The sequence below is a fragment of the Canis lupus genome, chromosome 30, assembly GCF_011100685.1.
Source record: "Canis lupus familiaris isolate Mischka breed German Shepherd chromosome 30, alternate assembly UU_Cfam_GSD_1.0, whole genome shotgun sequence".
Classification (NCBI taxonomy): Eukaryota; Metazoa; Chordata; class Mammalia; order Carnivora; family Canidae; genus Canis; species Canis lupus.
This window is the reverse complement of record NC_049251.1, coordinates 2,079,908-2,107,522: the sequence shown is the minus strand read 5'-3', so window position 1 is coordinate 2,107,522 and position 27,615 is coordinate 2,079,908. Positions and strand designations below refer to the sequence as shown.

The 27,615-nt window shown below is 39.4% G+C and overlaps 1 protein-coding gene across 39 annotated transcripts in view; it reads right to left on the bottom strand.

Annotated features, from left to right (window-relative positions):
• The window catches only part of FMN1 (formin 1), a 433,671-nt gene that overhangs the window by 384,457 nt on the left and 21,599 nt on the right, over positions 1-27,615 (bottom strand). For 34 of the 39 annotated variants that reach the window (XM_038579933.1, XM_038579922.1, XM_038579921.1 and 31 more), the window contains one exon: positions 14,569-16,569. In XM_038579933.1, coding sequence (XP_038435861.1) covers positions 14,569-16,438 — 1,870 coding nt within the window. In that variant the 5' untranslated portion in view covers positions 16,439-16,569. Of the gene's footprint in view, positions 1-12,959; positions 13,036-14,568; positions 16,570-27,615 lie in introns of all 39 variants that reach the window. The other 5 variants (XM_038579956.1, XM_038579951.1, XM_038579953.1 and 2 more) reach the window with 1 other exon arrangement.

Genomic DNA, 27,615 nt, shown 5'->3' with positions numbered 1-27,615 from the left:
AAGCTCCCACTACATAGCCCCTGTCATATGCCCTGTTCTTAATTTTATTGACTACTCTTCCTTTGGACTCTTTTTCCTATGATATAATTTCCAGATAGGTTTCCTTTCTGTCCCCCGCATATAATGCAATTTGTCAATGAGCCTTCTTCAAATACATACCTATAACGGACCAAAAACTCCGGATTTGCCAGATTACATGTAGTACAGTGATGCATTTTCTCCCTTGATATGAGTATCTATTACTGAAGTAGCTTAGCTTTCTGTTTGAATCAGCCACATGATCAGCCACTAGCTCAGAATCAATATGTTGTCAACTAAAGCTGAAACAGAAATCTTTTGTGTTCCTTACTTGTAGGTGGATATTTTAATCTAAATGCAGGATGTTTTCTTTTTTTTTTTTTAATTTTTATTTATTTATGATAGTCACAGAGAGAGAGAGAGAGAGAGAGAGAGAGAGAGAGGCAGAGACACAGGCAGAGGGAGAAGCAGGCTCCATGCACCAGGAGCCCGACGTGGGATTCGATCCCGGGTCTCCAGGATCGCGCCCTGGGCCAAAGGCAGGCGCTAAACCGCTGCGCCACCCAGGGATCCCCTGCAGGATGTTTTCAGTATCCTCTTGACTTTAATCTTGTTATATTTAGCTTAGGAAGAATTTAACAGGCTTTAGTTTTGTCACTTAAACACCTCTTTCCACTGCAGTTTTTCTCTGAAGTTGCCAACGAGATATTGAAAAGAAAAGATCTGAAGAGGACAGAGGCAGCAATGAGTCTTGTGACATGCCACTGATACCTTTCCACATTTCCACACAAGCCCATTAATCAACTGTTCACCTGGTTGCAGACCTGGCATGTTTTTTTTTAAAGATAGTATTTATTTATTTATTTATTTATTTATTTATTTATTTATTTATTTATTTATTTATTTGAAAGAGAGAGAGAGACGGCAGAGTGAGAGAGAGAGAGAGCATGAGCTGGGGGTAGTGGCAGAAGGAGAAGAAGAAGCAGGCGCCCCACTGAGCAGAGAGCTCAACGTGGGGCTTGATCCCAGCACCCTGGGATCATGACCTGAGCTGAAGGCAGACACTTCACCAACTGAGACACCCATGGCCACCCAGTGGTCCCTGGCATGTTTTAATACAGTGGTTGTCTTCTTAATTGCCTGGGAAAGGAATCTTCAAGTAATCCTTGACTTTGTTTTCTCTCTTAACTGAAAACCCAATCAGATTCATCGAGCTTTGAGTCCACGGTGATTTGGAATCTATCTCTTGTTACCACTAATACCAACATCATTACAGACTGTTTGATTCTTACCTCTGTTTTCAATTGATCATGTTCTCACTATTGCCAAACCTACTTGCCTTGAAATACAAAATTAATAAAGTTGTGACCCTTTGTGGTTCCCCGCCTTTAAGAGGTGACGGTAAAGAGTGTCCCTGAGGAATGAGAGCATAAATGCAGCCTCCCAGGGTGTAGTGGTGCAGAGAATGTCCACTTAGCCTTGGACCTCTTTGGCATAGACTCTATTAGGCTCAGTAAGGATAATTCACAACTGAGAGTTCTTTGTGAGGCTCCCATTTGTAATCATTATAAGAGTATTCTTATTAACCCATTGTTAAGCGTAAGAGTTGGAGAAGTGGTATCTTAATCCACACACATAGCTAGTGATGGGCAATAGTGGGAATGAATTTGGGTTTCCTAATTTCAAGGCAGGGACTTCTTCTCCAATCTAGCTCAACTAAATGGCTGTGTAAAGAATGGTCTGTTTCACATGAAAAGGAAAAAAAAAGCCTCGAAAAGCAGGTGAGTTCTGAAAGGGCAGGCTCCATATCTCTGAAAGGAATACTGCCCAAAGGACCTTAAGAAGTGATTTTTGGGGTGCCTAGGTGGCACAGTCAGTTAAGCATTGGATTCTTGGTTTCAGTTCAGGTCATAATCTCAGAACTGTGGGATCCAGTCCTGTGGGCTCCACTATGAGTGTGGACTCTGCTTGGGATTCTCTCTCTCCCTTCGCCCTTCCCCCCTAAATAAATAAATAAATAAATAAATAAATAAATAAATAAATAAATAAATAAATAAAAATATGCTTTTTCTCCAATAATACAGAGGCTAACATTCAACAACTTCTGCAGCGAAGAGGCAAATGCTTCCTTGCCTCAGGCTCTTTGTGAGATTAGTCATACATTATTATATGCTTTTCCAAGACACTTGTTCTCAAAGGAATTAGAAAGATTATGACAAAATAGAAGTACTGCTCTTTAGAATAAAGCTGCAGATGTGTGATTGTAATATCTTAATTACTTAGTACATGAGATCCTGTAACTCTACCAGTATTTGCTGAGAACATAAAACTGGCTGTAAAAGCTATATCCTAAAAGCTTAATGGACACTTAGATACAACTTGGAGAAGTAGTCTCTTGGAGCACATGGCAGCAGTAGGCACTTGGCAGGCATAGATATTTGAAGACATGTGTATTGAGGCCAGAATGATTAGTATTATGATTAATGGTAAAAAAAAAAAATTTAAGTTGTGATCACAGCAACAAATGTCAGACAGGGAGTACTCAAAAATAGCATTCCACTTTCTTGTACTAAAGCAAATCACAAGAATTGGTTGGCAGGAGGCTAACAAGCAAATTTTAAAACTTGTTCATGTTTACAAGCATATAGATCCCTAAATCTGATATGTTCTGTAATACTCAAAATCATTACAAAAATGGCTAAGTGGAAATTCAATTATTTCTTACAGGATTATCCATCTAGATCATTTCCCTCTAATAAAACATTTGCATTTAAAAGGTTTTGAATTCATTTAACATAGCTATACATTAGTATAATTGTTTATGTTTTCAATCTTGGTTTCCATGAAAGTGGTTAAGCACAGACAGTCATCCCCTACCCTCAGAATTTCTGATTCAGCAGAATAGGGAGATGGGGCCTGAGAAACAGTATTTTAACAAGTCTCCAGTTGTGGCTAATAATGTTGCTTGTCCAGGGGCCACACTTTGAAAACCACTGATCTGTACCATACTGACCTTCTCAGTGGTTCCTACAATCACATATCATTGGGTCATTGGTGAATCTTTGTGCACAACAAATAAAAATTCATTCAACAATTAGTTATTAAGCCAGCATTTACATAAGATATGCTGAAACTATATCAGATATAATGCCATATATGAGAGATACAAAGATGAATACAGCTTAGTATCTGCATCCATGGACTTTATATTCTAGACAGACTTGTAAACAAATAGTCATGAGGCAATGTAATAAACAGCATGTGTAAAGCTCCCTGAGAGTAGAATGAAAGTATTTATACCACAATGAGGGGAATCAGAAGGCTTTATGATAATGGAGATAACACTTAGGACTTTTGAAAAAACTGTTTATTTTGAAATAATTTTAGATTTACAGAAAAGTTAAAAAATGGAGTTCCCTATATACCCTAACCTCAGCTTCCCAACATTATGCAGATATTGACATTTTCCATACACAAGGTTAGAATAGATTTTGAAGGGAGCATAGAAATTTATCAGGGTATTCCATGTAGAGTCATAATTTATTAGTAAAACTATTGAGACAGGATATACTGTAATAATATCTAAATATTTTTGGAGATTAAGTGCTAGACATTGTGCCAAGCCCACTAAGCATATCACTTATTACTTACAAAAACCCATAAGTGGTTAATATACTACCTATATGGATATTACTATCACTCCCCTTTTGATGAGGAAATTGAGGCAGGTGCCAATCTTCTAGTAGGTAGCAGAGCTGGGATTTGACAATAAAATGTTCAACTTTGGCACACACACTGTTAACCAATATAGCATAATCCAGAAATGGAGAAGTCTATTGTGTATACAGATTATGTTACATTAGGGAAAGTTGTAGGGACAGGCTTCTGATAGTGGAAGCAGAAGACAAGACCAGAAATGGAATAGAAAATGCCAGACAATGGAAGGATACTGTGGTAGTCAGAATTCTAAAATAGTCTCCTAGGATGAGCAGGGGGTGGAGGGGAATAAAATAAAATAAAATAAAATAAAATAAAATAAGTCTCCTAGATTTCTGTCCCCTGGGGGATATGCCTAGAATAATTCCCTCTCCTTGGGTAAGGAGAGCAGACCCTGATGAAGATGACGGCACATCACCTCTGTCACTCAGTTAATTACACAAAGGCAAAGGAGTTTTGAAGGTGTAATTAAGGTCTCTGATGTTACCATACTGCTGGCACTGGTTAGGGGACTCAAACTCATTCCCTTATCCATGTCTGCCTACTCCTTTCCTGGCCTTGACTTCTCCTTTTACCCTTAGAACCCTGTCCCATAGCCCATTCTTTAAGGATCCTGCTCTGCTAGGTAATAACAGGAGCTTTATGAGCAAATTAGTATGACTTAATCTGTGCATAGCTTTTAGAAATCAAACACATAGCCTCAACTTATACTGGTATTATACACAACTATTCTAGCAATAGTCCTTTCTTCCGCACAAAGGCAAACAGCAAATGGGCCATGCAGAAACCCCTGATTCACAGTCTAGAAAAGTTAGAAGCACCCGCTAGGCCTTCTATTTCACCAGTGTGTTAGGTCATAAAGTGTACATCGGTGCAGATAGGCTTTGCTTTATCCATGCATAATGTAACATGGTTAATTTGTGACCAGCAAAGTATCTGAAATGGTAAACCACTTCTGGTTTCCATTTCAAATTTGATCAACTTGACTACCCCTCAGTGACTGGCTTTGACAATAAAGTTAAGTCTCATTTTAAAATTTAAAAAAGGACTGTTCTGGTAAAAAACAAACAAACAAACAAACAAAAAACCAATCATGTTGTAAAGTTATTCCAATTAAAAGAACAGTTTCTTTGTTCACAAAAAACACTTGGCTTTAAGGACCCATGTTTCATTTAACCTCATTTCTGTCCTCTGGGTACATTCAAATTCCTAAACCTATGCAGAGGTTAATAGTTTTAAGGTTGCTTTAAAAATAAAGCATCATCTATCAAAATATGATAGTAATCGCATAATGTGGCATAAAACCGTTTTCATTTTGCTTTATATAAGACAAAGGGAAAAATCTGTCCATTACCAGTTTGCAAACCATATTTTCCTCATCATGCATTCATTCAACAAAAACTTTCACTGGACACATGCCAAGTGTCAGTTACTGAACCTGATTCCAGGCAAATAACAATGAATGTGACACTATTCCTCTGTTTGAGGAGGCCTCTTTTTTTAAAATAAAAATAAGGATGCTTCTGAATCAGTTCTGCTGTGTTCTGTCACCAGGAAAAACAAGTTCCAATGAGGATGATGAGACACCAAGAGCTCACCTGGGACAAACCCATTTCACTCTGCTGTATAGCATACCATTTAAAGGAACATCTAACCATTCTGTGTAACTACTTCTATGTCAATCTGTCACTCCCAGTCATTGCCTTGTCACCTGTAAGTTGGAGGGTTATTTTTAATTAAAGTGAACAACCACAAGAATTTAGTTAGGCTGATACATATTGACTACTTTGGGACATAGTATTCAAGAAACTGCAAATCATCCATCCCAATTGTAAGATAGGACTCTATATCTAAAAAGCTTCATGGGAACTCAAGACTGACACACCAAACAATTAGAGAATATTATTTTAAAAGAAATATAAATATAATAAAATATATTACAAGGATATTAAAATTTTAAGAATTCAAATTATTATTATAATACTAACATAAAAAGATACAAATAATGGAGATCCAAAAAGGACAAAAAAAAATGATATGGAAATCAGGAAAGACAAGATAACTATTAGCTATAGAAGCTAAAAAAGCCTTCTAAAGGGAAGATAGGATGTCAGGTGGTTCAGAAATAAGTGGTAGGAAGAAAGGGACCTTTGTTTTTCTTTTCATTTGCTGTATCATTCTTTAATTTATGATTTCATATTGGAATGACATTAATATCAGAAATGCAATTCTGATATCTTTGTTAACTAATTTAAAAATAAAACTCCCCTGATTAAATTCAAAAGCTACCGGGTGAACCCATAGGAGGCTAGACTCCATGGAAAGTACATCAGAGGGATCATATACAATCTGGTGACACCCTCAAGTTTTCAAAAATTAGGTGGAAAATCCAAAGTTAACCCACACAAAACAATAAGAGACCATTAAGATATAAGTGACTTAGAAGTGACTGAAAAAATCAGAAGGAACTAAAAAAACAAGCAAATATGAAGCTTTAATTGAGAGCAAATCATGAAATCTACAAAAAATAACTAGCTGTGAATTACTATTTATAGCCTCACTTCATCACTGGAAAACACCAAAAAGAGTTGATTATTAAAATGATTTCTGCTGGGGGACCTGGGTGGCTTAGTCAGGTAGGTGTCTGCCTTCAGCTCAGCTCATGATCCCACATGGGGGCGGGGGTGTCCTTGCTCATCAGGGAGTCTGCTTTTCCCCTCTGCCTCTTCCCCTCTCCCTGCTCATGCTCTCTCTCTCTCTCTCTCTCTCTCTCAAATAAATAAATAAAATCCTTTAAAAAATAAATAAAGTCATTTCTGACTGAGCCAACAATGACTATAATTATAATAAGCTACTATTTTCTAATATTTTATGAAGTATTTTCATTCTTAAAACAACCCTATGGTTGGATATTATTCCTTCTAGTAAATGCTGTCAGGGGAATAACAACAGTGTGCAAAATCAGTATTTCTCTGGCTCTACCAGTTTTGGTCCTCCCCTCCCCTCAATCCCCACCCCTACCAATTTCTCCTAATCATCCTAGGAATCACATGTGCTCACGGATGCAGTCCTACCATCACCACTGCTCTCCCCTCCTGTCTGGCTGCTGCAGGTACCTCTTGACACCGCTAGAATTGTCACCAGGACTACAGTAGTTAATGCGCCAGATATGCTGCCCAAGGCACTACTGCCTACATCTCCCACTTCTCCATTGCTCCTTAAGAACAAGGTAAAATCTGGTTCATTCCACCAGAATGTTTCCTGTCTTGCCGTGCTCCAACAACACCTGGAGTAGCGACTCTTCATCCACAAGCTTGGTACACTCTATTAATGCAGACTCTTGCCTTCAATAGCTTAAGAACATTTTAGTAAAATTTATCTTTAAATTTTCACACTGCTTTTTGGTTCAGTTCTCTCTCCCTATGACCCAGGTATGAGTCCAGAGGATTCTGGAGGACAGCAGGGATTCTGGAGGACATACTTATGCTATTCTCACTGTTGTCCCTCCCCTCCCTGAGGCTGGTACCTTTCATGTGCCTCAAATCCTGCTTTCCTTAGCATGAGCTCTGCCCTATGACCATCCTCTGAGCCCTCAAGCAAATGCCTCTTAACATCTCTAACCATTAGATGGTTAGCTCTAACCATCTAATTATCCAGACGTGCCTAGACCTATGTCTGAATCCTAAGGAGACTATGCTAACACTCAAGCTGCACATGTTATTCGCTCCCTCCACAATTCCTCTGGGCTAACCTGGAAACCAACAGCTTTGATCAACCGCAAAATTATTTTTGGGTTCTCCCTCCAAATGCAAAATTCAACCTCAAAACTTTAACTTGGATTTGAAACAAATAAGCAAAAAATCTATATCACGACATTTTTGGGAAAATATGTGACACCTGGATGACCCAGCTTACTGCCTTAGCATGGATAAAATTGTGTTAAATGAATCACGAGAATCTAAAGCTCAATGTCTAAAGCCCCCACTCACTTGTTTAGCATGAAGTCCAGTCTTTTCTCAGGCTCTTCCTCCCCAATTCTGCCCTCCAGGGGTCCCACAAGATTTCTGTGCTCAGGGGCCTAGCTGTCTTTGACACCCTCTGCTCTGTTGCTCTATCATTCTTTGCCCTTGAATTTCTAACAACCTCTCCTAGATACTGAAGCTGGCTCAGTAAGAATGTCCCTGCCTCTCTTGACCAGCTCCTCCATGCTACAAGACTATCAGGCTTCTGATGACAAAGTTATTCCTTTCCTTCATGCCAGAGCCCCTTTCCCCCTAGTGTCTAGGGGCACTTGCAGGAAGATGAGGAAACATCTGTGCACAGACTTTTGGCCCAGACTTATACTCTCATGTTACTTCTTCCACTATCCATTTTTCCTCCCTATTGTTCAATAGCCTTTAAGGACCCCACAGTACCTCTATATCCTATAGATGTCTGAATCTCAATTCTAACCCAGTCCATGTTCTTTCCTATAAGGCTCTGGGCCATATAGAAAGTGTCTGGTTCAACATACTGGAATAATCCATGACTGTGAAAAAAGTTCCTAGGGCCTTCTGTTAAGAGTCAAGAAATTCTGTAACATGCCCCAGCAGGAGCTTGAGCTACCTGAGCACACAGAAAAACTCTAGCGGTATGCTATGGCCTAATACCACAGCCCGGGGGCCCCCCAAATTGACTAAGTAATATGGTTTAAGAACTATCTAACAGGAGTTACTGTCCTTATAAGTGGTCAGAAAGTAGGTAAAGTAAAATAGACAACAGCAATCATTTCCCTGTTGAGAGTTATCAAGAGGAAGAAAGTAGGCCCAGGGGATAGCCACTGTTTTCAAAAAGCAACCTCTCCCAGAAGAGTTCACGAGGAATAAAACAGAACATACACCTTCAAAAGCAGTACTTTGCTTTATCAATTTGATAAAATGCTTTTGATATGATTACCATATTAAAAGTTCATTTTTTTAATGCTCCAATCAATAATGCTATGAGGCAGAATGGTTGAGGTATGTGAAGAAACATGTTTATCTATTTATTTAAAAAATTATTTTCTCTTTTAGACGTTTTTAGCAGCTATTACTTGTAATCACAATGTTAATTCTGAAAAAAAAAAAAGCAATGTTAATTCTGTTATTTCTATATATCTTTAGAACTACTTTAGAGGGATTTGTGTGGCCCACGCCTGCAGATTGCTACCCTCGCTTTAAGTCTTGTACTCTGAATCCAAGAATAGAAAAGAACAAGTGAAAAACAATTCAATAGAAGGTGCAATCCCCAAAATACAACTGGATATTGATCTGGGAAAAAAATTCACATACATAGAGCTGGCTCGGGGATTTTAAAACATCAGATCTTGGTCATGGTCCTGGCTTTTGAAACGTATTGTCTTTTGAAAAACAGAATTTGAATAAGAGAAACATTCATTGTCTATTCTACATGGAATTTGACTTTGAAATACAAATCATTTATTGGTAGAGAATCTAATTCATATTTCACATGCTAATTAGCTATTCTTAATTTGCAGTGATTGAGAAAGATATTTTTAAATTCTTCTGTTTTTCACAAAAAGCAACTGAACACAATGTGATATCAATCACAGTTAAATATAAGAGTTTTGTTTTTAAAAACCAGATAACTTTCTCTAAATCCCTGGAGTAAAAACTGTATCACAAGATCTTCCAATTCTTTTACTTCCTCTATTTTTTGAACTTTTAACAATAAAAGAGACAGTCAACCTACTTAAATTTAGAAGTATAATGGTCCTATGACAAGAAATAAAATGTGCAATTATCATTTATTATCAAGGTAACCACTGTTTTGTAGCATCCACCATACATTCTTCTTTACCTTGTTGTCCATTTAAAATACCATTCTGTCTTCCCACATTTCTTGGTCTTCCCCTATCTGCACCATCTTGTCTTCCATTTGTCCCTCCAGATCCACTCTCTACCTTTCTCCACTCTGTCCTGAAAGTCTGACCTTGCAGACCACATCGACCAACTCCCTTACACTCTGTCTTGTGGTTGGTTCAGTTAGAGGTTTCCAGGCAGAAGATCAAAGGAGAGAGAGGCCAGGATCATCATTCCTACAGCTTGGGCTGTGTGCTGGGTGCCTCTACAACAGGCCACTCCTGCTGCTATGTGGTCAGTCCTCTCTGTTACGCTCCCCTGTCTGGGTTCCAGTTACCACTGCTTCCCTTGCTCTAAGGCCTAGAGGTTTCTATTCCCTATTAGGACCTTGTCTATCAAGAGCCTTTATAAAGCTCCTTCTTCTCTCTTGGTTTCTAGATAATGCTCTATCCTCCCCAAATCTTCCCTGCCTAACTAGTTCTCCGTGGGCACTGCTTTCCCAGCTCTCTAAAAAACTGCATTTCCCTGCTTAACAATGCAGGCTCAGAGCTGAGTTTCTCACTCCTTTAAAGGACATGGGGTAGGGAGGGGGTGTGGGGAACAGAGAAGTGTGATTTTGCTGTAACCCCACCACACACACTAACTTGCCTGCTCTAGGTGCGTTTGTTTTTTATTTAAAAAATAGTTAAAATCACTCATTAAAAGAGGGTGGGAATATGGATGAAATAGGTGAAGGGGATTAAGAGACACAAACTTCCAGTGATAAAATAAATAAGCATGAGGATAAAAAGTACAACATAGGGGATACGGTCAATAATACTGTAATAATGTTGTATGGCAGTAGATGGTAACTATGCTTGTCCTGGTGAGCAGTGTGTAATGTCTAGAATTGTCGAATCACTCTGTTGTACACCTGAAACTAATAATCATATCAACTATACTTCAATAAATAAAGGATAACCATTTTTAAAAAGTAGTTAAATCACTCTTAAAAATCATATAAGTGACACATTTACTGAGACCAGTGACATAATGTAAAAATATATAAAGAAAAGAAGTTAATGCCCTTCCCCAATACTTCTGGATCCTTCCCCTTCACCTCATTCCCCACCTTCATCCTGTTTTGTTTCCAGAAAAATAACGTGAACAGGCTGGTCAGTCTTTTTCTACACCTGTCTCCATGATATTCAAGCCCATAGCAAACATATATTAACTCATATATGGAGAGAGGTGATACTTGTCTTCACAAAAACTGCAAGCATGCTATACATCACCTTGCCACTTGCCAGGTTAAGACCTAGTTCAAAACTTTGAACAGCCTCATAATATCATACAGTAGAAATGTACTATAATTTAACCATTTCTCTACTCAGGGACATTCAAAAAATTTCAACTATTTTTTGCCACTATAAACAAGCAATGCTACACTAAAATACCCTTATGCATATATGATCACTCATGCATCTATTTTTGTAAACTAAACTTCAAAAAGTACACTTGCTAAGTCAAAGTTACATATGGTTTCAAGCATCAGCCCCCTTACTTTCTTAAAAGTATACAGTAATGTATTTCTTAATTCTTACATTTGTTTTATATGGGTATGATATGGTATATGCAATTTTTGAATCTCTTAATATGAATTATAGATAACTTTCTATGTATTCTACACTTCCTGTAGTAATCTTAAATAGTTGCATATGTCCTCTAACATTATGAAGCCTCTTTAAATTTTTATGGGACTTGTATCAAACCTCAGTATTACTGTAGGAAGAATTTATATCCACTTCCTGTAATATATGCTCAGAGAGATAAAAGTTTTGACAGTAGCATTAGATATTTAAAAATCTATTGCAAGTGTGAGTCTCAGCTCTTAAGCAGTTGATGCAAACTATGTCTTTTGATGGGGCTTACAATTGATCAAGTGACTCATATGTGAAGAAGAACTATGCCTGGGGCATCTGCTTTCACCACTGCCTCAGTGACTTCAATCAGAGGACAAAGATCATGAGATTGCTGAGGAGCACACACAAACACTGGGCATTTTCCTAAGTGTAATGAGCCTTCTGGCATTAAAAGGGTCTATTTCAGATCAAAGGTAAAAAGAAAGCCATCAAAACAGAAAAGAATCTCCGCCCTCAAGGACACCACAGTGCAATTTAGCACCACTGGAGTCCCTCAAGGTCTGAGAAAATACCACCTTACACAAAGGCTTGGGAATATTCTGCAGTAGTTTCCATCGCCAAATAAAATACTACAAAACCAATTCCAAAGGGAGAGGAGGGAGAGCGTGGTGTGTGTGGTGTGTGTGTGGGGGTGGGGGAGACATGGTCAAGAGAAGACAAATCTGACCACCATTCACTGTTAGTATATTCTCTACTTGATCATATGACCACCAGACAAGACATTCCTATGTGTAGCCCTTGGAATGAAGAGTTAAGAAAATTTCAAAGCCAATAGGAGGTAGACAAATAGTCTCTGCGATGCCTTTATGCTATTTCCTGTGTGGATGGCAATATTGGCTTTAACTCTTGGTCCTGTGGGAAGGAGAAGTGGATTTCACTCTTTCCTGGGAATTGCTACATGCCCATAACACTAAAGAGTCTTCCAACTGGAAACAGATCTGATTACTTTGCCAGACTTAATCTCTTACTTGAGCAGTTAACGAGAGCTTTCAATAATCTTAATCACATCACTTCAGTGAAATACCTAGATGTTATTTCCACAGGAAATAAATGTCCACAGACCATAAACTCAACCTGGTTAATAGTTAACATGGGAGACAGGTGGGAGTTGGATTCAGATAAAGGGCCACTGTGCAGTGATAGTCAATGAGTTATGTCCCCTTTACTCCCTCTACCTGCCATCAGGGCTGCTAGGACTCTCTGAAGCTTCTGATGGGAAGGTGTGAAAAGGGAAATGAAGTGAAAGACAGGCAGCCAGAAGCAGGAAAATTCTCCCATACTTATGGATCCACCAGTGGCAGGAAGTCACTGAAGGATCCAGAACATGAAGGGCACTCGTGGCCACGGAAAAGGGGAATTAAGAGAAGAACACAGGAACATAAGATATAAATCAAAGACCCACTATGTTGAAGAACTCCCTCCCTTCATGCTTTTCAGAGAGACAGTGATGAAAGGCATATTTGGATGTCCTAGAGGAAGGTCCCAGCAAAAGGGATGTCACCCACACCAGAAGCAAAAGTCTCTCCCATCCATTCCTATTCTCCTTTCTGACTCCTTCTTTGATACGGTTAGAAGCACACTGTGATGATTCTAAGCCTGGCTCCTGAAAGGGCTGTGGAGGGCTGGGGCCAGAGGAAGGGGAATTGTTCTGAGCAATTGTGTGCAGAGGCCAAGGGAAAGCATGACCACCCACAGAACTTACCACTCGGTGGGCTCATGATCCGTCACTGTAGAAACTGAGTGTCCTCTGCACCTGCCTTGATCCAGGTACAATGGAGCTGTCATGATATTTTTTATATAAGAAAAGGGCAACAAAATAAAAAGATAATTCTAAACCAGGATAAAAACATTTACTGAAGCTCAATGTATCTAACACCCAGTTTCTGAATGAGGGACACACACAATCCTAGAATGTGGTGTGGTTTCTAAAAGAGAACCTTCAGAGGTGAAGCAACTATTCCACACCCGAGCCTCCAGAAGTCTCTCCCTTCCCAAGTATTTCCAAGGCCCCGCATTCAGAGGGAGAAGGGGTTTTCATCACCACGGTTCTATGATACATGATAACAAAATCTATAATTCTATGACTTTCCTGGTGAAGCAGATTGGTTATACCACGACGGTAGCAAGTCTTATCAAACGAAGATCAACATATTGCAAAAATAAGATTGAAAGCATTTACCACATTTTTAAAGAACCACACCTGGATCAATGATTAGAGAAATGTTTAAAAATGTCAAGAGTCGAACAGAAAACTATTGAAATTCCTCTTTCCTAGATAGATATTTTTTATCTCAAAAATTGTATGTGATGTTTTCTCTAACCTTTAAGAGACCACATATCATATTATGACCCATTCCCCAGACAAAGCATTGACTACATGCTGTGGGAGGAAACCCCCCCTCCCCAAAAAGAATCCATCCTCTGCACAGCAACATACAAAACCCTGAGCCCTAGGCACATTGGCCTGGAAAATGTAAGGAATACCGGAGTAGTACCTTTTATATACTGTCTTTTTTTGGTCCTATAGAACCCTTAAAATCATTTTCATGTAAAATTTCATATCACATTAAACATATAGGCCAAATTAGCTCTTTTGCACCCATAAGTAAAACATAAGAGTAAAATATACCATAAGTATAACAGAATAAACATTACTTCATGTTCATTTGGGGAAAAAAAGCCCCCCAAAAAAGAAAGAAAAAACAAAAAAAAAAGAAAGAAAATCTGAACCAAGTTCCTTCAAGTGAGAGTGAATTTATCCCTCTTCTAGTAAAAAAAAAGAAAGTTCTTGTCATGAAGTAATGACGCTTATAAAAGTGATTATTAAAAACCAGAAAGGAAAAACCTCCAATAACAGAGATGAGCAAAGACACATGGGCTTTTGCTCTTCTGCTTAGAGAACCCCAACCAACCCAAGCTCCCACAGCAGCATGAACAGCAGAATTTAGGTCAAGGGGCCAATTATCCATTGTTAGCATCAAAGGCACAGACAAGTCGCTACTTCTTTCTGCTCATTCCTGTTTCCTCTGAGAGTCCTGAGTCCTGCAACCACGGAAGCAGGCTTAGAGCATGCCAAGGTAACATGTTTTTAAAAGACATTTACAAAGCACTGCTTCTGAAAGCAACCACCCCCCTGAACCTGTAAGTCAGCACTGTCCTCACCATCTGCACACTCCCCTATACCATTCCCGGTCTTCTTACTACCAAGTGAAATAACTGGCCTAGGAATTTAAGTTCATTGTTAAGCAGCCAGTGTCTCAATAGCACAAGCGATAACTGGTAGATGCAAAGTGGCTAAGCCAGGGACTTACCTGAAGGGGACTGGTACTGAGGCCGGCCTGAGGTCTTTCCGGGCCCCGAGCTCTTTTCCAAAGGTTCCCCAGGCACCAACTGAGGTTGTCCTGCTCTGAAGGAGGGCGAGCTGGTTCCTTTGGTCTCCGTGACCTTTGCAGAGAATGGTGGCTCCAAAGTGTCAGCACAGGAGGACCCAGAGAAAGTACTGCTCTTTGGGCCAAGAGCGTCATTAGGAGCCACTTCCCACTCAGCAGGCTGTGGAGGGAGCTGGGGGACTCTGTGATGCTGCTGAGGGCCAGGGAGCCTTGGAGACAGAGGCGAGGGAACAGGTGACATCCGCCAGTGTGTGCCCCACTGGGAGGATGAATTATTCAGGAGCATGCTGAGCGGTGCCAGTGCTGGGGGGGATGGCCTCTGCTCACTGCCTCTGGGCTGCGACCAGTCAGGGCCTCTGCTGCAGGGAAGGTCCAGAAATAAGGTTTTGTGACCCCTGAGAGGCGGCTCAGCCTTCCTGTTGCTTCTGGCTTCTGGGAGGGTGTGGGTGGCTGGTGTGCTCGGGGGGAAGCCCAGCCTTTTCCCCTCGGCGGCTTCATCTAACTTCTCACTGTCTATCACCTTCAGCAGGACCTTGTTCACAGGCCCCTCGGCACTGGCTGGAGTACCTGGAGTACGTTCCAGGGCCGACAGCTGCACTGCCCGGTCCCCTTGCTGCTCCCTGCCTTGCCACCTGGAACCATGAGTGCCACCCTCGACTCCTGGGAGGGTGAGCCAGTCTGCTCTGGGCACAAACTCCACTTGGGCCGCCGGGCAAACAGCAATGCTTTCCTCACCCTCAGGATGCATTTTAACTACTCTCTGCACCTGAGTGGACAGATCCTGGACTTTGGCCACAACTTTGGAAATAGACTTCTTCCTGCATGTATGCCCAGTGGACTTCTCCCTCCGGTCCTTCCCTGCCTTCAGGTGCTTCTCAGTGTCTTCCTGACTTTCAAGCAAACCTGCTTCCTGGTGCTCCAGCCTGTGAGGATCCCTGTCCGGCACTGCAGCACCATCATCTCCCGGCTCTGCGGAGCTGCAGGCAGGGGGCCGTCCTCCTCTTCCAAGCCTGGGGTCCTCCGATGCCTTCCTGAAGCTCCCAAAGCCATGGCTGGTACCCAGCGTCCCGGGGATCTCTGGGAAGTAGCTCTCTCTCCACCGTAGGGAAGAAGTAAATGCCCCACTCGGGAGCAAATTGCCTTTCTCCTCTACAAGCCAAAGGTTAGGCCTTGTTCGAGAAAGAGGAAGGGATTTGCTGGAACCCGTCTGGTCCTTCCCCATCTGAAGAACCAACGGCTGGCCCCCACGCCCTTTTCTTCTGGTCCTCTTGTGTGGAAGCACCTCAGAGCCCCCTCTCCTTCCCCCGAACCTCCGCGGTTTTCTGTTCCCATGGGCATTCCTCTTATTGAGACAGCCCACGGGGGGCTCCCCTGGCCAGTCACCACCACTCTGGAAACAGTCATCTCCAGGGGCCAGGCTCACGGACAGCTCCAGCAGCTTCCCCTCCTGGTTCCCCATCGTGATCCCCAGGATGTGGTCTGAGCTCAGCAGATTGGCCAGAAGTCTCTCCCTCTCTGCTGTGAGTTTGTACAGCTCGGTTAAAATGTCTTTTGTGGGAGTTTGCTTGAAAAATATGTCGCCTGGATGTTCATTTGGCTGCAGGCTGAGGCCGATGACGTCTGACCCCTCCCTGACTTGGTAGCAGTTATGAAACCCTTTATTGGATCTGTCTAGAGTTACAGTGCCCTTGTATGAAAATCCTCTGACTTCCCCCCTCGGAAGATAAAAGCTGATGTAGCAGACTTCAGTAATGGGCTTGTGCAATTGGAGGGTGCAGTGAGTACCTTCCATTATGCCTACCTAATTATTCATGCCTTGGAGATGCTGGTCTGTGGTCAGGCTTTCCGGGCTCCGGTGGTGGGGCATGTGATGGTGGCTAGGCAGGGAAAGCAGCTGACAGTCATCTCCAGCAACAAGACCGCCTGGTAGAAAAACAGGGGAAGAAAGCAGCTTGTCTAACGGAGTGCATAAACCACATACCAGCACAAATGAAAGTGTAGCCATGACTTATCCTCCCTCTCTGGCTGATCTCAACCAGCTCAACTCACACCAACCAGAGGCTGACTCCAACCTCTTCCCCATTCCCATCCTACCCTTTACCAGAGCTTTTCTATAGCTAAGAGATGGGAGACTGCTCCATTTTAGCCCCAAGACAAAAGCTCCTTTCCCCCTCACAAGGGAACTCACTCTATACCCTAAGAGCAGGTCTGCCAATTTCTCTGGGCTTCAGTTTATGTTTTTCTATGAAATACATCCTCCCCCCAAAAAAAATCCTGAGGAAAGGGGACCTTGAGATCCTTAGAAGCCACTGTCATTTTAGTAACTCGTGTTTGGAATATTACTTTGCAAAAATGAGTGAAGCTTTTGTACTCTCCAAAAAGCACCCTCTAAGATTTGAGATTAATTATCTTTTTAACTTAAAGCAGTGTGGGAAAAGGTATTAGGCCACAGATTTGGAGACTTTTCTGAATACAACTCATATTTCAAAAGTACTAAAAGTGAAAATTTTAAGTTTGAAATTTAAATAAATAATTTAGGACCCTTAATCAAGTTTTTTTTTTTTTTTTTTTCTCTCCCCTACTTCTTGCCTATTTAAGGCCAAATGGAATGGCAGACAAAAAGCAAGTATCTATAAGCCACTGCTGGCCCTGTGTGGATTTTCCAAATCTTTACCAATGAAGCAGCTGAAATGTCACATAAGCAGTGAATGTGGCTGTGTTTCTCAACTAAGATTTGAGGAATCTCAGGAATGTCTTTGTGGCTAACATCCCCATCTCCCCTCCTTGACCAAGCATGGAGCTTAGAATTCTATATTACCACACTTTTTTCTTAAATGAAAGCATTTCCATGCCTAAAAGAAAATTCCCTTGGGAAGGGTAACACAATACCATTTACTAACCGTTGATATCTTTAGTGAATTATTTTCCTCAGGTATTTTATAACTTTCTACAAAATAAAAAGCTGCATAAAAGTACATCTTGAGTGGCAGGAGAGAGAAAGGAGGACGAGTTTTGTAACAGAAACTCCTTGAGGAAGACAGATAAAAGTTGATAAAAACAAAGGTTAAAAAAAAAATACATACATCTGCTGGTCAACCCACAAGTGCTAGGAGGACTCAGAGTACTCAGAGAAAATGAAAATGGAACACCATTTTAACGCACTAAAAGAAAAGATATGTTAGCCCAGAATTTTATATCCAGTGAAAATATTCTTCAAAAGTGATGGTGAAATAGTCATTCTCAGATGAAGAAAGAGAATCAGTTGCCAGTAGACTTGCTTTAAAAGATTTGTTAAAGGAAGGTTTTTAGAAAGAATGAAAAAAGAAACCAATAACATCAAGAATGAAGAAAAAGCAACCAAAATGGTAATGGTAATATCTGTGTAAACACACTATTATTCCTCTCTTGAGGTCTTTAAAAGATATCTGACAGTTGAAAACAAAACAAAGAAAACCAAGATGGTTTGGCGGTGTTGCAATGTATGTACATAAAATATACAGGACAGCTGCAACATTAAGGGGGTGTGAAAAGAGACCTATATGGTGGTATAGTACAACAGCAATTTAATTCTGGCTACACTGTAAAGAGTAAGGCATGCATATTTAATCCCTACAGCAACCACTAAAAGATATAATGAAAAATACAATGGATATATTAAAGTGGAAGAATTTTTTAAAATTCAAATAACTCAAAAGAAAACAAGAAAGAGGAAATGTAAGAGAGGAACCAAAAATTGAGGTAACAAACACAAGTAAATGATAAAATGATAAATCTAAAGCTAAACACACCAATAATTACATTAAATGTAAGTGGTCCACACACATCATTAAAAGACAAAGATTGTCAGATGTGTATAATATACAGTTAAAGTCACTGGCTTGGATGAGGTTACTTAAGAAGAGTTCACAGACCAGAAAAAGCAAAGGTTGTAGAACAGAGTACTGGGAACAGAGATTTAAGGGATAAATGGAGGGAAAAGAAACTTTAAATGAGGCTGAACAAGAATGTGCAGTAAGCTAATTTTCCATATTTTGTAGCTAAAGAAATTAAGATTCTGTAATATAACTTCTTTCTATGCTTTTATTATAGGTCTGTAAACCCTAGGGTCTAACATCTTTCAATTAGTGTTGCCTCATCTATCATCTCTTCTTAAATACCTGTTGCATTTTCTCTCTGTTGCTATGTTTTCTTTTTGCAGAAGACTAGTATAAAAAGAGTGAAAGTTGTAACCCTGGTATTGTACCATGTTGAAGATCTTTCAACTAGGGATCAAGTGATAGAGTGTAGAAGATACAAGGAATGACCTTGGGGTTGTAGATCTCAACATTGGCCATGTAGTTTGTGGCAGGGTACAGAGCAAAAATAAGTTCCTACCAATTATAAAAGAAAAGTATCCCATTCTTGGAATTCTAAAATGTTCTTTAAAAGTTGCAAAGTTTTACCTTGATTTCAAAACACTTCTACCACATTGTGGCAGGCCAAATCTAGGTGCAAAAGGGCTTCTTCATGCCATGTGTTCATAATTTCTGAGTATTTTCTAATGCTCATTTAGCAAGTAAGGAAGATATTCCTAATATCTCTGTCTCTAGGCCTTATCATTTAACAAAAAGTTCAAGCAAAAGACATCTGCAATGAAAGGTAGGGACTGAGAAATGAATTCCTTTAATTATAAAGTGGAGTTGCTTGAAAAGAACAAGTTTCTCCTCTGAATGTATAAGAGCACAGGTATTGATACCTTAGTGGCACAAAGATAACTAACTTGCCTGAATTTAGCATCCACAGTGCATCTTAGAGGAAATTTATGGAGGAATAAAAAAGATTACTTCATATTTTCTGGTCCTACGATGAGTTTTAGAATTAGCTTTGCTATAATTTTGAACATCCAAAGCCCAAATAATTTAAGATAGATTAAAGAATATAAGCAAATATTTTTTCACTCTTATTTCCCCAATCTCTCCTATAGTTTGAAATTATTTTTATCAAAATTGTTATGTACACCCTCCACTATCATGAGTAAATATTTATAGAGCTGCCTCTGGAGCATAAAAGAACCATCCACACTTTTTCTCAATTTCTCTCTCTCTCTCTCAACCAAAGAAAAGACTCTCAGGATTCAACCATCAGCCTAGCATCTCTGCCAGTGTCTGTTTCTAGATAAAGTCCTCCTATATATTTTCCTCTTCCCTTTGTGAAATGAGAAATTTAATCTCTAAGTTTCTAATTCACTAACTTAAAATATTAGTTGGTGACACTTGCTAGCTAGCCAAGGAACTACAAAACCCCTCCTCTTTGAAGGAGAAAATTGTATGCCCTGAGTAAAGGAATGTCAACCTCAGCACTCCAGTGGGCACCATGTCAAAGGCAGGCTTCTGAGCAAGCCAAACCCTTTCTTCAACAAGCCATTAGCAAGTCAGAGTGCAGTGCTGAATCATCATGCATACTTTCCATCTGAAAAACCAGAGGGGAAAAAAACTACAAGTCTTGGAAGAAAGAAAGCAAAATAACAAGGAAAGCAATACTGAGTGGGGTTAAATACACCAGCATTATAATTCCATGCTGAGTTCACAGGACTATTTCAAGCAGCATTGCCTCATTCTGCTTTGACTAAAATCCGGCAGCTCTGCAGGCTCCACACACTAAATTATACATCTTACTTTGGCCTGCAAAGTAACCTTTTCTGGTTACGCTCAGTGTAAAAGCACTTTGTTTCTTGGGGAATCTTCGTGTCTTCCATTTCCTTTGGCAAACTCCAGGTTAACAGTCTCTCCAAGACAACACTGCTGTGGTGATTTCTTCCGTTTTTCCAATAAGTACATGATTTCACTCTGCCCAAAATGGAAATATCTGTTGTACCTCATCATAATGGAAAATTATTGCCTTTTTAGTAGATATTATTCAATGCTTGTGGCATATTTCACCAATGCCCAAAATTAGATCCAAGAACTAGCTGCAGTCATACTGTCTGCTTACTGTCAGTTTCTTAATTGATTCTGGCCCTAAAAGGCCAATGCAAAGCTTTATTTGGTTAGTGATTGGCAAAGCAATGCCCTATGACTCCATCTGAGCCTAATACTAATACAATAGATTATCTATAAGTTCCACTATTAAACTGGAAGTTGCCTTTTGTCCATTCAGATTCAGGCTCTCCCTTTCTATATGCTATTCTAAACACCAGGAGACTGACTGAACAAGCTCCCGGGCACTCTGGCTTTACTGGGTTTAGGTGTTCAGAAATACTATCAGATGATGGGAGAGGAGAATGGAAGAAGGTTCATATTTATTTCCTGGCTCCCTCCCTCCTAGGCTATGATTCTGTAGTAGGTATGTCCTCTAATGAAGACCACAGTTTCTCTCGGGTAGCCTTCTTCCAGGTATAGCTACTTTCTCTGCATATGAGTTGTAACTTCCTCCCATTGCTTACCTAGGCCTATGTAGCTTTGAATTCTGCCTCTTGTGTGTAATTTTGAAGAAGTTAGTACCGCCTTAGCTCTTTCCCACCCATCCTAGGATGGAATGCAGTGCAACTGTTCTTCAAATAGAAGATATAAAAACAAAGGTAGGTCTGCAATAGCTTTCTAGCTCTTTTCCCCCAGAGGTATTTTTTCTCAGAGAATCTACACACTGTGATAGTAGGAGAATAGAAGCAATAGCTAAATTTTTGCAATACAAAGCAGAAAGCAACTCATTCTACAAGACATCAAAAAATAGATTAGAGGAGGTTAAAGAAAGGAGAGACACATCATTCTTGTAGGATCAGAAAATCCTTCAAAAAGAAGAAAGGATTTGAAATAGCTCCACACTAAAGGATAAGATTTTGACAGGTGTGATTTTAAAAAGGGAATTCCAGGAGGAGAGGCATTATACAAGACCAGGAAATTTGTTAACATGTACAAAGGGAAGCAATACTCTCTTTGCTTGTTTTTTTAGATACATGTTAGGAGAGATAAGTCAAGAAAGGGTGATAGTACATTGTAAAAATATTTGAATCCAAGTTGGTGGGAAATTAATGCTAACTTCATAAACAAATGGGAAGCCATGGATGGGTTTTATCAGAGATGTTTGTTCAGTACTAAATTTAAGGAAGATGAACTTAGCAATAATGTCAGAACAGAATGGAGTGGAAAGAGATCAGACAGAGAGTCAAGAATGAGGAGCTCTGGTAAACATCAAATCCTATAAAGAGGGTGAAAAAGAAACAAATTAGAAGACGAAATTACAGGCAGAGTTTTAGATAGTGATTTTAGAAGACTAAGAGGATACCAAATTACATTCCAAAGAATAAGAAAGAGGCTGATGGTTAAATAAATACATTTCTAGCCATAGTCATAGATGGTTAACAGAGGTTAAGAAAAAGGCCTCCTTTTTGTGTTTGTTTATTGGCCCTTAAACCACCCCACTCAGATACCTGGTTAAGCTATAAGGTATGAGTGCTGAAGATTCTCCCAAAGATCTGAAAGAATCCTTTCCTCACCTCTCTGTACCTCTTCAAAGGCTCAGATATAAAGGTAAACAAATACCAGCTTTCCATGTGATCTTCATGAGAATATAGCATACCGAGATCTTCACCACATCTCTGGCTTATGTTACTATCTGGCTTAAATCATCATCTGTGGGACACATATGAGTATACTGAGGAAATAAACTAGGCAAGTTTATAGCCATACAGGCCTACCTTGAGAAACAATACAAATCTCAAATAAAGAAACTAAACTTACACCTAAAGAGCTAGAAAAATAAGAACAAATAAAACCCCAAACTAGGAGAAGGAAGGAAACAATAAAGATTAGAGCAGAAATAAATGATACAGGAACTAAAAAAAAACAATAAAACAGATCAATGAAGCCAGGAACTAGTTATTTGAAAAGGTGGACAAAACTGATAAATCTCCAGCCAGACTCATAAAGAGAGAGAGAGAGAGGCAGAGAGAGAAAAGGACAAAATCAAACAAAAACACAAATGAAAGAGGAGAAATAATAACCAACACCACAGAAATACAAATAATTTTAAGAGAATATTATGAAAAAGTATATGCTGACAAATTGGACAACCTAGAAGAAATGGATAAATTCCTAGAAACATATAACCTACCAAAACTGAAGCAGGAAGAGAGAGAAAATTTGAACAAATGAATTACAGCAAGGAAATTGAATCAGTAATCAAATAACTCCCAACAAACAAGAATCCAGGACCAGATGGCTTCACAGGCAAATTATACCAAACATTTTTTTTAAGATTTTATTTACTTATTCATGAGAGACACAGAGAGAAAGAGAGGCAGAGACACAGGCAGAGGGAGAAGCAGGCTCCATGCAGGGAGCCCAATGTGGGACTCAATCCCGAGTCTCCAGGATCATGTCCTGGGCTAAAGGTGGTGCTAAACAGCTGAGCCACCCAGGCTGCCCTATACCAAACATTTAAAGGTGAGTTAATATCTATTCTTCTCAAACTGCTCCAAAAAATGGAGGAGGAAGGAAAACTTCCAAATTCATTCTATAGAGCCAGCATTACCCTGGTACCAAAACCAGATAAAGACACCACTGAAAAAGAACTGAAGGCCAATATCCCTACTGAACATAGATGGAAAAATCCTCAACAAAATACACAGGTAAACCAACTTCAACAATACATCAAAAAAAAAAAAATCATTCACCATGATCAAGTGGGATTTATTCCTAGGGTACAAGGATGGTCCAATATTCACAGATCAATGTGATATGCCAACCACATCAGTAAGAAAAGGGTGAGAACCATATGATCTTTTCAATAGACATAGAAAAAGCATTTGACAAAACACAATGCCCATTCATGATAAAAACTCTCAATAAAGGAGCTGTAGGGAACATACCTCAACATAATAAAGGTCACATATGAAAAACCCACAGCTAACATCTTCAATGAGGAAAAAAAGAGAGCTTTCCTTCTAAGGTCAAGAACAAGACAAGGACGTCCACTCTCACCACTTTTCTTCAACATAGTACTGGAAGTCCCAGCCACAACAATCAGACAACAAAAGGAAATAAGAGACATCCAAATTTCCAAATTGGTAAAGAAGAAGTAAAACTTTCACTCTCTGCAGATGATGACATTATATATAGAAAAGCCCAGAAGATTCCACCAAAAAGCTGCTAGAACTGATAAATGAATCCAGTGAAATCACAGGATACAAAATCAATGTACAGAAGTCTGTTCTACACACCAATAATGAAGCAGCAGAAAGAGAAATTAAGTCCCATTTACAATTACACCAAGAATAATAAGATAGCTAGGAATAAACCTAACCAAAGAGGTGAAAGCCATGTAGTCTAAAAACTATAAAGCATGGATGAAAGCAATGGAAGAGCACACAAAGAAATGGAACGACATTCCATGCTCATGGATTGGAAGAACAAATATTGTTAAAATGTTTATAGTACCCAAATCAATCTACACATTTAATGTAATTCCTATCAAAATAGCAATAGCATTTTTCACAGAACTAGAACGAACAATCCTAAAATTTGTATGGAATCACAAAAGACCCTGAATATCTAAAGTGATCTTGAGAAAGAAAACAAACTGGAGGCATTTCAATCTCAGACTTCAAGTTATGTTACAAAGCTGTAGTAACCAAAACAGCATTGTGTTGGCACAAAAATAGACACATAGATCAATGGAACCGAAGAGAGAGCCCAGAAATAAACCCATCATTCTATGGCCAATTAATCTTCGACAAAGGAGGCAAAAATATGCAATGGAAAAAGGACAATCTCAATCAATCAATCAATCAATCGATCAATTAATCAATGTTTGCCACAGAGCACAGGCTTCAAGGAGGAAGGGAGGAACACAGGGACTTAGAAAAAAAACTACTCTGTCATCTCTCTCTTATCCGCTCCAGCTCTTCTATTGAAAGAAAACCCATTTTAACTGTCTCGTATTATGTGTTTTCATTTTATAAGATGGCCCAGATATTTTCATGCATCATAATAATATAACAGGTGTACAAACCTTTCATGAGGGAAGTTGTGTGGCTTAAAGTTCTATTTGAGCCCTACAATCACTCTGTGAGGCCATCGTGACAGATGTTGTCATTGTCAGTGCGCACACAGTGAGGCTACAGGAGACCGGAAAGTTTCAGGTGACTTGCCCCTGATCTTAAAATAGTGAGCAGTATAAATGGGACTCAAACCCAGATTTCTGGACTCTCAGTTTGGTGTTCTTTCTACTACCCCACTATATCTGACAGTTGTTTTTTTCAAATGAATAAGAAGACTAAAGAAAAAATGCCATAACAACATGTACAGTTGGATAGAACTTTAAATGCAATGTGGTACTATATAGAGTGAAGCAAAGTCACACCTTAGTAAAAGTCTCTTAAATATGATTTTTAGAAGATTTCTATACCTGATTAAATATTCGGGTTTAAATATTCAGGATTCCAGGTTAAATAAACATGGGACTATAATTTTTAGGCAATGGTTCTGTAAGGTATGTCTGCTTCCTCTTTGCTTGGCTGTTCATGTTGAGGGAGACTATGGTGTTAGGTATTCACAAACCCACTTTTACACCATGGGGATGGTAAGAAGGTCTTATTCGTCTTAATTGAGTCTTAGTTCATAAAATCTGCCATAAATGTCAGTAATTTTGAGATTTTTTTCCACAATACCAGTAACCCTAAATACAGTGATATTTCAACACAATCTCCCAAGAAAAGGATAGACTAGCTCAGCACTGAGTTCCAATCCAGTGTTCATGTCTGTTTCAGCACAGGTAGCTAGAATCACTACTGTTGTCTGGCAAGCTCCTTTTCCTTAGCTAACCAATGAAGAGGCAGGAAGTTAACAATCTGGGGACAGGCAGTCAAAATCCAAAAAAAATTTAAAGACAGTGGTGTGCTAATAAAATAGATGGATTCATACTTGTTTGAGAAGGAGGAAGAAGGAGAATGGGAACAGGAGGAGGAGGTGGACATTGGCCGATATGTAATTAGTTCTTAATCAGTACTAGACCCTAGGCTAAGTGCTTTCTGTGCCCCCAATCATTGATTCTCATTGTCCTATGAGACACATACTAGTAATTTTTCCCATCTTACCCATGAGAACCATATCAGCTTAGAGAGGTTGAGTAGCTTGCCCAAAGTCACAAAGCTATTAAGTCACAGAACTGAAATTTGAATCCAAGTCTGTCTTAAAAGTCTTGCATATAGAAGCTATAAAACACTGCATTCCCTAAAACTTTAGGGAGAGATCATGAATCCTTTATGGAAGACTCTCAAGAGACCTCTAAGACCTCTATGTAAAGATTGTTATTATTTTTTAAGATTTTATTTATTAATTTGGGAGAAGAGAGACAGAGAACACAAGCAGGGGGAGCAGCAGGCAGAAGGAGAGGGAGAAGCAGATTCTCTATAGAGCAGAGAGCACTACGCAGCGTTCGATTCCAGGACTCTGGGATCACGACCTGAGCCAAAGGCAGAGATGCCCAGCCAGCTGAGCCACTCAGGTGCCCCTACATAAGGATTATTTACCTTTTCTTCAATAAGAGATGGTTAACATATTGTGGGCATTAAGAAAGCAGCATCATAATCTGGGTGCCCCTCAACCAGAATATAAAATATCATCTGACAGGAAAGAAAAAGAAGATATAATGCTTGCAAATTCCTGCTAGGAATTCCCCTTTGTCCTAGAAGAACACTAGTGCTCATGCCTTAATATTTCTGCTAGGGCCCAAAGAAAGAGTTGTCCCACAAATGCCCCAGAGGAGATAAGAAAGGTTAAAATCGGACATTAGCATTAAATTTGCCTCAAGTTAAGTAAGAATTATGATTGAATGTCGTAAGTTCTCACTTCAGGAGATGGAATAAAGTGTCACCACCCCCCACCCCTCCCACCCCTGCCTTTGAGGCAGTCCCCCTTGTGATCAGGACCTTGGCTGTGGGTGTGGACCCTTGGGACTCTGTTTGCTAAACCTTTAAACCAATTCCACTTTTGACAGAAGGCTGGAAGCTGTAAAGAGAATATCTAAACATCTATCTAGTCTCCATCTTTTGACATCTTAATTTAAAAGAAAGTCTCAGCCATAGAGGATGATTATTGTATCCCTAATTTTAGCAGGTTTTAAGACATAGACCCTTTATACCATAGTGGCTACAGTCAGACTCAAAGCAAAGGAAACAGTACCATCTTCAGCTTGATATACATCTTCCTTTAATAAACTGAGCTGCCTTGAGAATTCCCCATATAACTGCCACTTACGATTTCACTACTTTATGCAATAATATCGTGTCGACAATTCCTACAGTTTGATATGTCAACTGAAGATGTCTAACAATTCTTTTATACCATTTACCATTTACATACAGCATTTCCAGATGATTCCACAAGTTCATCCTCAATGACCTATTAACTGATCTCAACTAAAAGGCAAAGTCATAAAAAGGCTATTATTGTATCAGAAACAAAAAAAATTGCAGCTATCCATATGGCAAGCTTGGAAAGTATAAAGGTGAAGGTAAGTATATGCATTTATGAAACTGATGGAAAAGCCAAAGTTTTTAGTTACACATGGTTGCCCTGGATCACTTGTTCTGGCAGCCTCATGTCGTTTCTAGAACTCTCTTATGTTTCTAGGATTCAAAACACATTTTAAAAATGCTTTTGAAAAACATAAAACAATTTAATAAAAACATTTCAGAATTTGAGATTGCTAAAAGTGCTAGGTAGACAGAAGAAAAAATAGGCACAGTAAAAAATTGAAAATGAATTTTGAGGCAGATGGCTGTTGTTCTGATTCCTAAAGTAAAGAATAGGTAGGTCTCTTAATCTTAAAAGCACAAAGGGAACCCCTCTGGGAACAAAAGGACTCTAAGCACAATTCTGGTATCAGGGAAATTTTACATTGCCTGTGGCAAATTTAAAGAGAGTTTGAAATAAAAGCAAATAAATACTAAGTTCAGTAAATGGATCTGTGATGATAGAATGCAGAATAATA